Genomic DNA, 13,311 nt, shown 5'->3' with positions numbered 1-13,311 from the left:
TACGTTGGCACAGCCATTGACAAGGGGGAAAAAAAATGGCACTCCATGTCAAAAAGATTGCTGACCCCTGCTGTAGGGCGTGGTGATCAATTTAATTCAAATTATTACATTTTTTATTTTTCAAAATTTCAAAAAAACTTCCAAACTTAAAGGGATAGTTTACCCAAAAATGAAAATTCTCTCTTCATTTACTCACCTTCATGCCATCCTAGACGTGTGTGACTTTCTTTCTTCAGCAGAACACACAGAACACACATACAGTGCAAGTGAATGGTGACCAGAACTTTGGACCTCAAAAGCACATAAAGGCAGCATAAACATAATCCATACGACTCCAGTGGTTAAATCCATATCTTCTGAAGTGATATGATAGGTGTGAGTGAAAAACAGATCAACATTTAAGTCCTTTTTTGTATTTTGATTTATGTACAAGCCATGCCTTTTTAATGAATGAAACTACGTCTTTTCGAATTTTGATCCTGTTGTATCCCTAATATTAGAATATTTACGGTAAATGCTTTTACTATAAACGATTGTGTGTTGCTTATAGGTATTTAGCACTGATGAAGGGTTGATCCCGAAAACATTTTGCTACTGCACTTGGCAATTTTTGCACATCTTTTGCTCTGTTGGGACCTATGTAAAAATTAATTGATGTGAGAGATTTTTTCCTATTTTGAGTACAAACTCATCGTTTTACAGTCATGACATGAACCATGATTTGCTGCTCACTATATGCTCTCTAGAGTGCATTTTATCGTACAAAAATGTTGGAAATATCAATAGTTTTTTCTGCTAAAAGCTTAGTTTGTTAGTGGTACACTAGCATATACATGACCTCAGAGCTAACATGCATAAACCCTCAAAACAGCAATTTTTATTTTATGGGGTCTTGTGCCTGGGGACAGTAAAATGAGTTAAAGAAACAATGCTGTTTTTATCCAAATGTTTTATTATAAAAGACTATCTTGAGCCCCAAATTATAGTATATTTTCCTAATAAACATGACAATTAAATTAAATTTAAAAGGAATTTGAATCAAGGACTTAATTGAGTCCCAAAATCATATATTTTTTTAAAAGATGACAATAAAATGACATTTAAATTGACTTCAAAAAGAGTGAATTTAAATATTCGGTAAACATTTAGATTCAAACTAATACAAAATTTATATTCATGTGCCTGGGGTCACTGAAATGGGAATACAAAGGGGGAAAAAAGCTGCTTTTTATCAAAATGTTTTTATTACAAAGGCCCCAAATCATATAAATATATATTTTTAAATAAAAGATGACAGTAAAATTACATTTTAATTGACCTAAAAAGGAATTTGAATCTAAGTATTCAGTAAACATTTAGATTTAAATAGAGAAAAAATATACCCATGTGCTTGGGGACAGTACAATGAAAACAATACTGCTTTAATTCAAATGTTTTTAATTACAGATTAAAAAAACATTTAGATTTAAACTCCATGGGAACAATAAAATGAGTAACAACAAAAAAGACTTATATCAAGGTATTAAAAGTTTTAAATCAAATAAAAATAGTTCTTGGCAACAGATAGTTATTGGGTGCTGTAGTGTAAATGGTCCATGCTGTGGCACTTTTTAAAAGTCTAATTGGCAGCCAGTCATTGGCACTCAGATCCAGTGAACCAGTGCCACAGAGAAGGCCGATCCGACAGCTAGCCCAAACGTGAGGAAGAAGGACATGATGACACCAGCAGGCTCGGCCAACTCCCGCGGAACAACTTTAGGCCCGTAGATCATGGGAAGCGTGCCCAGGTACCCATTGGAAATCCCCAGCAGGCAGACGAACACCACGGGGAAGAGGTCATGTGCAAAAAACACATTGTGCAGGTGGTACCGCGGTTGATAGTTGCAGAACACGAACAGCGGAACCAAGACAGTTCTGAAGAGGACCAGCAGTGGCAGTTTGCGACTGGTGGGTCCCGGTACCTGAAGCCAGGCGGTGACCTGACGGCCGCAGAAGTCTGCGACATTATACAGTAAAAAACTAGTGAGGGGCACAAAGTACGTAGAAGTCCAGGGGTTTCCAGAGTCTTTATTCAATGATTGGATCCCAGAGGAGACGGCGGGGAATATCATGATGGAGATGAAGAAAACGTAGAAGACACAGAGGCCCAGCACATAGATCTTCTTCAGTATTGGTATGAGGGGTGGCACAGATACATTTGTTGGGTCTGAGCTGCTGTTGTGGGTGTTAGACTCACTACAGGATATAGAAGCCACTTCCATGTAGTATCTGAGAGACAGAGAGAGAGACTCACGTTAATTTCAGGTGTAAACAGGGCCATTGAGGTGACATTCAGTTCTCATAGCAGGGTCCTGGGACAGAAAGAACAGGGTAAATTAACAAAACAAAAGCAGCAGCACACAGCCTCGGGATATCCTCTACAAAGAAATAACAGCATCTTCAAGTCACTACTGTATCGAGTTATCAGGCCGTTAAGCATTCCCATGTATACCCTCCTGAGACCAGGGCACGACTGCTTTGTGCATTTTTCATTTCCCTTTTTGATTTGTAACTAGTACTGTTTTTTTGAAGAGCAAATAGTTTTCCTAAAATGTATGTCCTCATATGGGGACAGTGGGACTAAGCAATGTTAAATAATACCAAATAATACATTTATTATATTTCCAGGAGTGTTAGTTATTCATGTTTTTGAGACGTTACATAAATTACAGCTAATTTTCTGTAAAGCTGCTTAGGACCAATGTGCTTTGGGAAAAGCACACACTAAAAAAATAAAAAATAAAAAATATACAAAAATGATTTGACTTTTGTCACAAAACTTTTTTTTCTACTTTGACAACAAAATCTCAATGTTCTCTCTTTGCACTGTCAAACAAACAAGTGCTAGCAAGTGCTGAAGCATTTTATCAATCAGAAATTAATTCTAATCAAAGTAATGGCCAGCATTATCCAATCACTGCCAACCATGTTAAAATAAAATTATACATTATAAATTCTGAATCTAAGTACTGATTACTATTGTCCCATGTCTACCAAACATGCTGAGTGGTCCAAACATCATCTGCAGCCTGAAACTGAACTTTTGACCGGAAGTCAGGAGTGAATGCACTTAGCTGCATAGGAAAGCTATAGGATGCTGCCTTGCTCCCTATTTAGTGAATGACTTAACCTCCAGTGTGCTGTCTGTCTGCACTGCTCTCAGAACAGTTTGAAATGCACCTTATTTTCATCCTAACTCCGTACAGCCTCTGAAAGTTAAATTTTTTTAGCTTTTGGATGAATACATCGATTCTCAGTGTGATAATGCACAATGAATATAGGATTTCTTAGGTGAAAAAACAAAACAAAAAGGCCTATAGTCCTCGCCTGTGGTCATTGTGTTTAACAGCGTGCAGCTTCGCGATAAATCAATGAAATTTTCAAAATGGCATATCGGATGAAACTAGAGACTCTAGTCTTTTGACTCAAACAGAGTTCGGTTTAAAAAACGTACTGAGGTTTCTTACCAGATGTAGTTTTTTTGCCATTCTCCCAAAGACATCTGTGATCAGTGTTGTTTTGTTCCATGACATGGTGCATCAAATGTTTAACCCCTTACTGACAGCCCAGAGTGTCCTGAACTGAGATAGTCGCTTAAATGAAATTAAATTATGCATAGCGAAGACAAAACACACAGTCCACGCAGGAAGACGCGGGGTCGCATGAGGATACATAATGGTAGAGTTTGTTGTACTGCCTTTATGATGATTTTAATTACAAAAAAAAACAAACATTGTGTTAATGATATCTTGGTTCTAGTTGCACATGACAAAATTAACGACTTGCAGTTCAGTAAGTTTTTGATTCACTAAAAAGAACAGGCTGATAAGTCTTTCATTCTATCCACCATTTTCCTGAACACAGAAGTGTTCCATGATTTGACTGTTTTCAATTTCCGGTCTCCAATGTTTTCACTCGCATCAGCGAATATTCTTAGCGGGTAATGTAATGTTTAAGGTATTACATTCATAAAAATAGCTGAAACTTCACAGAGTCGAGATGACTATTTTTTTTTTTTATAGACAGGGCCTCACCTGAGTGTGTAGATGACATGAAGCAATGGTCAGAGGTTAGTTACATTGATATCATAGCATTAATTATTGTTGTTATGACAGCCAACAACCTGCCCCTCACACAAAGGTATCGTATGTCTTCAGAACACTAGGAATATAGTGCATGAATATAACAGAGCATTTAGTGAACTACTTTTATGGTGATTTTTTGGAGCTCAACAGAATTTGCCACTGAGACGATTGTGCTAAACCGCTTTTGTTCCAAATACTCAAACCATATTTTTTTATTTGTATCTATGTTTTATTTATACAGTGCATTCAGAAAGTATTCAGACCCCTTCATTTATTTCCACATTTTTTTATGTTGCAGCCTTATGCTAAAATGCTTTAAATATTATTATTTTTTTTACATCAATCTACACTCCATACCCCATAATGACAAAAAAGCTTTGGAACTTTGGATAACTTTGGAAATTTATTAAAAAGAAAACACTGAAATATCACACTGACATAAGTATTCAAACCCTTAACTCAGTACTTTGTTGAAGCACCTTTGGCAGGGATTACAGCCTCAAGTCTTTTTGGGTATGATGCAACAAGCTTTGCACACCTGGATTTGGGGATTTTCTGCCATTCTTTTCTGCAGATCCTCTCAAGCTCTGTCAGGTTGGATGGGGACCATCAGTGGACAGCCATTTTCAGGTCTCTCCAGAGATGTTCATCTGGGTTCAAATCTGGGCTCTGGCAGAGCCAGTGTGCTTAGGGTCATTGTCCTGGTGGAAGATGAACCTTCGGCCCCGTCTGAGGTCCTGAGCGCTCTGGACCAGGTTTTCATTAAGGACATCTCTGAATTTTGCTGCGTTCAGCTTTCCTTCAATCCTGACCAGTCCCCCAGTCCCTGCCACTGAAAACACCCCAACAGCATGATGCTACCACCACCATGCTTCACCGTTGGGATGGTATTGTGTTGGTGATGAGCGGTGCCTGGTTTCCTCCAGACATGACGCTTGGAATTGAGGCCAAACAGTTCAATCTTCGTTTCATCAGACCAGAGAATCTAGTTTCTCACAGACTGAGAGTACTTTAGGTGCTTTTATGCAAATTCCAAGCAGGCTTTCATGTGTCTTGCACTGAGGAGATGCTTCCGTCTGGCCACTCTGCCATAAAGCCCAGATCGGTGGAGTGTTGCAGTGATGGTTGTCCTTCTGCAAGTTTCTCCCATCTCCACACATGATCTCTGGAGCTCAACCAGAGTGACCATCGGGTTCTTGGTCACCTCTCTTACCAAGGCCCTTCTCCCCTGATTGCTCAGTTTGGCTGGGCAGCCAGCTCTAGGAAGAGTCCTGGTTGTTCCAAACTTCTTCCATTTAAGAATTATGGTGGCCACTGTGCTCTTGGGAACCTTCAATGCAGCCAAATTTTTTTGTAGCCTTCTCCAGATCTGTGCCTCGAAACAATCCTATCTCTGAGCCCTGCAGGCAGTTTCTTTGACCTCATGGTTTGGTTTTTGCTCTGATATGCATTTCCAGCTGTGAGATCTTATATAGACAGGTATGTACCTTTCCAAATCATGTCCAGTCAATTGAATTTGCCACAGGTGGACTCCAATCAAAGTGTAGAAACATCTCAAAGATGATCCAGAGAAATGGGATGCACCTGAGCTAAATTGCAAGTGTCATAGCAAAGGATCTGAATACTTATGTCAGTGTGATATTTCAGTTTTTTCTTTTTAATAAACTTGCAAAGTTATCAAAAATCTGGTTTTTGCTTTGTCATTATGGGGTATGGAGTGTAGATTGATGTGAAAAAAAAAAAAAAAAATCTAAATAATTACATTTAAAGCATTTTAGCATAAGTCTGCAACATAATAAAATGTGAAAAAAATTAAGGGGTCTGAATACTTTCTGAATGCACTGGATCTATTTTTTTGAATTGTATGAAAAATCAAACTGAACTGAGTAGTCTTTATATTCTTTCCTTAAAAAGGATAGTTCACCCATAAGTGAAAATGTTCTCATCATTTACTCACCCTCATGCCATCCCAGAGAACACAAATAAAGATTTTGAGAAAAACATTTCAGCTCTGTAGGTCCATACAATGCAAGTGAATGGTGGCCAGAACTTTGAAGCTCCAAAAATCACATAAATCCAGCATAAAATAATCCATTTGACTCCAGGTGTTATATTCTATCTTCAGAAGCGATATGATAGTGTGGGTGAGAAATAGATCAATATTTAAGACTTTTTTTATCTCCATTTTCACTTTCACATTCTGAAAGTTTAAGTGGACATTTACAGTAAAAAGGATTTAAATATTGATCTGTTTCTCACCCAAAATTGATTAGATTGCTTCAGAAGACATGGATTTAACCACTGGAGTCATATGGATTACTTTTATATTACCTTTATGTGATTTCTGGAGTTTGAAATGTCTGGCCACCATTCACTTTCATTGTATGGACCTACAGAGCTGAAATATTCTTAAAAAAATCATAAGTTGTGTTCTGAAAATAGAAAATAAAGACATTTTATACATGGCATGAAAATGAGTAAAACACATAATTCATGAGAAAGAATTTTCCCTATCATAATGTGCATATTTAAAAAAAAAAAAAAAAAAAAAAAAAACTAGAGCTAAATTAATTGTTTAATATAAATTCTAATAACTAAATAGGGACAGTTTCATTTTATGTGATTTGTGTTCAGATTATGTGAAGGCCAAAAAAGGTTATGTAATATTGTCTATTAAGTTTTTAAAAGTCAAAGACCTGATACAGTATGTTATAAAAAAAAAAAAAAAATTTAAAATTAATCTTGAGATGAACTTTTAAAACTTTGCAACCATAATCCATATATTTTAAACAATACAGTCTGGTAAATGGCAAAGCAAGTGTGTTTGCTTTGCCTATAATTTAACTAATTTTATTACACGGCTCTCTGGAATACTTGATTCAGATTGGTCAATGGCGCCATCCAGTGATCAGATATTGCTCTGTAACAACCGTATATCTGGGAATTAAGACATATCAGACCACTAATCTCTCTCTTGATTCTTGGCTCACTGTGCAACCTCTACAAGTAAGCTAATGAAATAATTTCAACTCAAATCAACGTTTCAGGTGCATTTATTTATTTATTTGGCAAGTAGTCTTGTAATAGGCTGGATAATGAGTTGTCAGACGGTCATTTTTACAGAGTAAACACCAACAGAACTCCGACGCACGCCGGAGGTGGATTTCAGGTGTTCAGCGATTTCTTTCTTCTCAAATTACATAATTTAAAAGCAAATCAATATTATATGTCCATGTATTTATTAATTTGGTTAGTAGCTGATCACCCTGTCGGGGTTTATTATGCAATAACAACTGGCTGACTGTACATTATCCCTTACTTATATTTTTTGAAAAGTAAACATATTTAAATGTTATTTAAATCCTACTATTGCCAGAACTATTTTTTATTAATTTTTTTGAGTGAAGAAAAGTCAAATGGGTATGGAGTGACATGGGGGTGACATTACATTTCAGGTGAACTATTCACAAAGTGAGCACCAGTAATCTTCAGGCTTCATACAGTGGTACATCAGCAACTGCTGATCTTTACATCATAATGGTGTCATGAAACTGTGGTTTGACCCCAGACCAGTGATGAAACTCATGGACTCACTAACAGCACCACAGTTCCTCTTTCTGCTCTCACTCAGTCAAAGAACAGTGTGAATATCAGTGGCAATTTCTCAGGGTCAGCAAAGCCTTCTCTGCTGGCGTAACATACCTAATAAATAAATATATTTTCATCCTTTTCATTTACCTTTTTGCCTATGTATTTTCAATTGCTTTCCACTCCTAATTCATCTACAAACGAATAGCAAAAAAAAGAGAAAAAAATGTATCCAATCAGAATTTATTCCTCGATGCTTACAAGCAAAATGTGACAATTGTTTCACAAATCACATGCCCGAAGCCGAACGCGAGTCTGAGCTCCACCCCTTAAGCCTTCAGAATTTCTGCAGAATCCCGCAACACTGCAGAGAATAGGCATCTAAATTCAGATTGTCAGATTCATCAGCCAATCAGAATGATTTATTTGTTCTTGGTGGGTGTGGTCTTTAGGATATGTCCCAGTCCAGGCCTTCTAGCTGGCCTTGAGTGACACAATCACGCTTTAAGTTCTGTACATAATTTGAAAGCAAAGAATACGAGATCTTGTTGATGAATCGCTGTCATCACTGCAGCTATAGCCATTGAGAAAGAGATCCTTATGGATTTAAAAACCGGAGATGTTCTGCATGATCGTGCGATTGATTAACTAAATAGGAAAGGAGGACTGATTTTCACTTCAAGCAAATTGGTAAGTGCTTTTTCATTGTTATAGCAACATCAGGAGTTTTCTAAGTGTAAATTAGTCTGCTTGAGCATTCAGTGTCGGATAAGTTTTGAAAAGTAACCATGTACCCTGACGAAACAAGATTTATTGCAAGCAAAATTTAAATCGCATATATTATTAGAGAGCTTTTTCTTGGTATTAGACCTCCTTGGTTCTGACTTTCGGTTTTTAAAATGTCAATTGGTATTATTAGTTGATTGCCACGTAGCCTAATGTATGATAGGCATACAGTCTCTAATTCATTGTGAAACTGAGTTTTCTTAATGGCATGAATTGCACTGAAGGCCTAGACTTCAAATGCACGGGCCGCGGCTGGTGAATATCATGTGCAGTGGTTGTATAAGACATACTCTTGAGGCAAATGGAAGACAACCCAGTTGTACCTGTATTCCTGTGGTCACGTGAAGTGTATTGAAATGTTCATAATGGTGAGTGGAGGTATGATGGTATATAAACCCCTTTCTTCTGTTCATAACTCATGAGGGATCTGTGCTACATGTTAACGAGACTCACTCACCGTGAGTAAGCCAGTCTGGGCAGCAGCAGGTACATGAAGATACAGAGCAGAGTGAAGACATCAGCGGTGAGGAAGTAAAACAGCGCACTGTTGGACACGTCACTGGCGGCAGCCAGATCCACTATTGAAGCCACTGCGCTCAACATGCCGCCCATGGCCTGACCTGAACACAAGGGAAACAAGCTTACAAGCTTATTTTTATAATAATAATAATAAAAAAGATTAAAGCAATAGTTCACTCAATTTAAATTCTGTCATAATTTACTCACCCTCATGACCTTCCGAAGCCATCTGACTTTCATTACTTTCTTTCGGGAAACACAAAAGGAAAATTATTGTTGAATATCCTAGCTGTTCTTTACCATAAAATTAAAGTGAACAGAGACTGGGGCTGTTAAGTTCCAAAATGACAAAAAAGCACAGTAAAAGTGGTCCATACCACTCGTACGCCATATTCTAATCTTCTAAAGCTAGCTGATGTCAATGACATTTAGTGACGAGACACTTTAGAACCAATGACATACCACCCCAATTCCGAAAAGGTTGGGAGAGGATGAAAAATGCTAATAAAAACAAAAAGGAGTGATTTGTAAATTATATTCACACTTTGATATATTGAAAGCACTACAACTAAACATTATATGATGTTTTACCTTGTGATACTCTGTCATTTTTGGGCATACAGATAAGTGTAAAACATCATTAGAGACTATAAAGGGTTTACTTTTGTTTGTGTACATTCACAATAACAACAAAACCTTGTGCTTTTATAAAATAAAGAAAATAAACAGGGTGCGCTTTCAGCCGTCTCTGTCTCCACGAGCATCTTTCTGAAACACGTCACAAAAATGAACTGAAACTCAGCGAATACTTATCAAACAAACATGAAACATATGTATAAAGAAAGCTTAAAATGTCTACTTTTAAATAAAACTATTCAAATTTAAAACAAATATTGCACGCTATTCACACAGTAATGTGCTGAGGCGATCAATGCAAATGGTAAACGCCCCAACAATGCCTTAAAAAACATCAAGTTCATCCTCAGATTCATTCACTTTCCTGCATGTTTGGAAGATGGCACGCTACACAGGTGAGGAAGCTCTACAGATGGTCCTGGATAGTGACGAAGAGTTCACATTTTCCTCAGAAGAAGAGCGGGACTCTGACGATGAACGTTTGCATTTTGAAGAGCGACTTGATCCAGCCGAGGATACAGTTTCGGATGAGTAAGTCTTTACTTACATTAGTTGACATGCTATTTTATATAAACTTACATATTTTACTAGTTGGACTATTTCCAGAATTGCCAGCCAGTATTCAGAGTATTGAAATTTGAAATAAGTCCTAATAGGCAAGTTTTAGTTACATTTAAATGTTGTTTCAGCTAAACCAGGTATTTAAATTGTATGCTGTATGATATCAATATGATATGTAATATGGTATAAAAATAATATGAATGTTTAGATTATATTTTAACTAGTGTTTATGCTGCCTCATTATCATCAATGAAGCTTGTGCTTGCAAATATCTGTTCGGGTGTAAATGTGTAAAATGTGCTTGTAAATATGCCCATATTAGAAAATCAGCATTTTAGAATGATTTCTGAAGGATCATGTGACACTGAAGACTGCAGTAATGATGCTGAAAATTCAGCTTTGATCACAGGAATAAATTGCATTTTACAATATATTCAAATAGAAAACAGTTATTTTAAATTGTAAAAATATTTCACAATATCAGTTTCTGCTGTATTTTGAATCAAATAAATGCAGCCTTGCTGAGCAGAAGAGACTTCTTTTAAAAACATTAAAAAATCTTACCAATCTAAAACTTTTAAATGGTAGTGTAGGTCTAAAGTTTTTAAGTAAAGTCTTTATGTAAAGAAAATGTCAGATTACTTCTTTTAACTTAAACTTGATTTTGTGAATAAGCTACAAACAATACATTCAATCATTAAGTCTCCTCACTTTCATTCTCTCTCAGGGGAGGGGTCTTTGTCTCCTCAGGTGTGAATCACATCAATATTCATGATCATCCACGCCTCCTTGCATATGGCCTTTCTAACACGAAAAGAGTCTTACAAAAGTTAAATGACTATATTGTTTTGTATGAATTAGTGATCAGAATAGTTTTCACATCATTTTGTAACAAAAATTCTGGGCAACAAGATCCAGTCCTCAAAAGTCTTGTAAACAAATGTTTAGTATGTGTTATATGGCCTTATTTCAATGACTTAAAATTTTTGTTTTTTCAAAAACCATGCATAAACATTATTTTCTCAAAAATACAAACATGTACATACATGTTGCTCACATATTATTGTAGCCCAGTTTGTGCTGAATACAGTGTTATCAGACGCTAGCCTGATAAATGTCAATATATTTTAAACAATACAGTCTGGTAAATGGCAAAGCAAGTGTGTAAAAAAGCACAAATGTCAAGGCATGTCAAAACTTCTCTAGGGCCCAAAACACCCTCAGACCCCAGAGGGTTAATGGTGCCCTCACAGATGTGCGAGTTACCCATGCCATGGGCACTGACACACCCCTGGCCCATACAGACACTGGCTTTTGGACCTGACACTGATAACAGCTTGGATGATCCTTTTCCTCTTTGGCCCGGAGAACACGACGGCTGTGTTTTTCAAAAACTATTTGAAATGTGGACTCATCGGACCAAAAAACAGAGTTCCACTGTTCTACTTTCCATCTAATGGGGCTTTTCCACTGCACGGTACAGCTCGACTCGACTCTGCTCGCTTTTTGGGGGTTTTACACTGTGGATAGTACCTGGTACCTGATACTTTTTTTAGTACCACCTCGGTCGAGGTTCCAAGCGAGCCGAGCCGATACTAAATGTGACGTCAAAACCCTGCAGATCACTGATTGGTCAGAGAGAATCGTCACTACCAGCGTCACTGGATTTACGACACGGGACATCAACCCGCTAGTTTTAAAGTTAGCAACAGCGACAGCAATATCATTTGTTCACGTGACTTTCGAATTGTACAAAGAAATGGCTGTGCGCAAAACCACGCCGTGGTCAATAAACGAGGTGCAGGCGTTCCTCTCGTTAGCGACGAACGAAATGACGTGAAACGAAAAAGTCTTTCAGGAAGTGTCACAGCTGTTAGCCGCACACGGCTACCACCGGACCTACCGACAGTGTAAGGAAAAGTTTTCTTAAACTTTTCTTTAAAAAACTTAAAAGTGACTACAGAACCATCAAGGACCACAACGGCCGGAGTGGTTCAAACAGAAGAAAGTGGAAGTGGTTCGACGAAATGGACGCTATCTATGGCAATAGACCGGCGAGCAATGGGAGGGAGAGTGCCCTGGACTCAGCGTTGTTGGAGTCCACGATGGAGGATGGTACGTTTTGTTACGTTAACTCTATATTCTGCTTGAAAGCTTCTCTTTATTTAGTTGACCAGCTACTGGAAAGCTTGCTTCAGAAAAAACCAGGCCAATTTAACTGTTACACTTGTGTAACATCACCATGCAACAACTGCTTTATGCAGCACAATGAGCTAGTAGCTAACAGCTAGCGGTCATGTTACTGTTTATGGTCAGTAACGTTTGTGTTGCGTTTAAGATGATGTCATGGCAGTAGAGGCGGCACAACTATGACGATCAGCCTATAATCCCACCCACGTTGAGGCGGCACTAAACTGCAATGGAAAAGCAAGCTCAGAAAAGTAAAGTGAGCAGAGTCGAGTCGAGTCGAACCGTAATGTGCAGTGGAAAAGTGCCGATGAGACCGAGCCCAGGGAAATCAGCAGCGCTTCTGGACAGTGTTGATGTAAGGCTTCTGCTTTGCATAGTAAAGTCTTAACTTGCATCTGTAGACGCAGCGGCGAATGGTGTTGACTAACAAAGGTTTACTAAAGTAATCCCAAGCCCATGTTCATGATATCCATTACAGATGAATTATGTTTTTTAAGACAGTGACGTCTGAGGGATCAGAGATCACACGTATTCAAAAGTGGTTTTCGTCTTGCCATTTAGGCACTGAGATTTGACCATATTCCTTAAATCTTTTAACTATTTTGTGCACTGTAGAGGGTGAAATGCCCAAAATCCTTCCAATTTGTCTTTGGGGAACATTGTTCTCAAAGTGCTGGATTATTTGCTGAAGCATCTATTGGCAAATTGACAAGTCTCGAATGATCCTTGCTCTTGAAGGACTAGGCTGTTTTTGGAGGCTCCTTATATACTATAACACGATTGCCTCACCTGTTTAACATCTCCTGTTTCACATCGCCTTGTTATTTCAACTCGTCAAATTGTTATTAGTCTTAATTGGCCCCTGTCTCAACGTTTTTGGAGCATGTTGCAATAATCTGATTTGAAA

General features: G+C 37.7%; 1 protein-coding gene across 4 annotated transcripts in view; it reads right to left on the bottom strand.

The window, feature by feature from the left end:
- Positions 1–854: 854 nt before the first annotated feature.
- The window catches only part of LOC127413704 (equilibrative nucleoside transporter 3-like), a 36,127-nt gene continuing 23,670 nt past the window's right edge, over positions 855–13,311 (bottom strand). For 3 of the 4 annotated variants that reach the window (XM_051651056.1, XM_051651055.1, XM_051651054.1), the window contains 3 exons: positions 9,225–9,263; positions 8,956–9,118; positions 855–2,268 (listed from right to left, as the gene is read on the bottom strand). In XM_051651056.1, coding sequence (XP_051507016.1) covers positions 1,644–2,268; positions 8,956–9,118; positions 9,225–9,263 — 827 coding nt within the window. In that variant the 3' untranslated portion in view covers positions 855–1,643. The remainder of the gene's footprint in view (positions 2,269–8,955; positions 9,119–9,224; positions 9,264–13,311) is intronic. The other variant, XM_051651058.1, reaches the window with a different exon arrangement.

The sequence above is a fragment of the Myxocyprinus asiaticus genome, chromosome 23, assembly GCF_019703515.2.
Source record: "Myxocyprinus asiaticus isolate MX2 ecotype Aquarium Trade chromosome 23, UBuf_Myxa_2, whole genome shotgun sequence".
Lineage (NCBI taxonomy): Eukaryota > Metazoa > Chordata > Actinopteri > Cypriniformes > Catostomidae > Myxocyprinus > Myxocyprinus asiaticus.
This window is presented reverse-complemented; position numbering and strand designations above follow the sequence as displayed.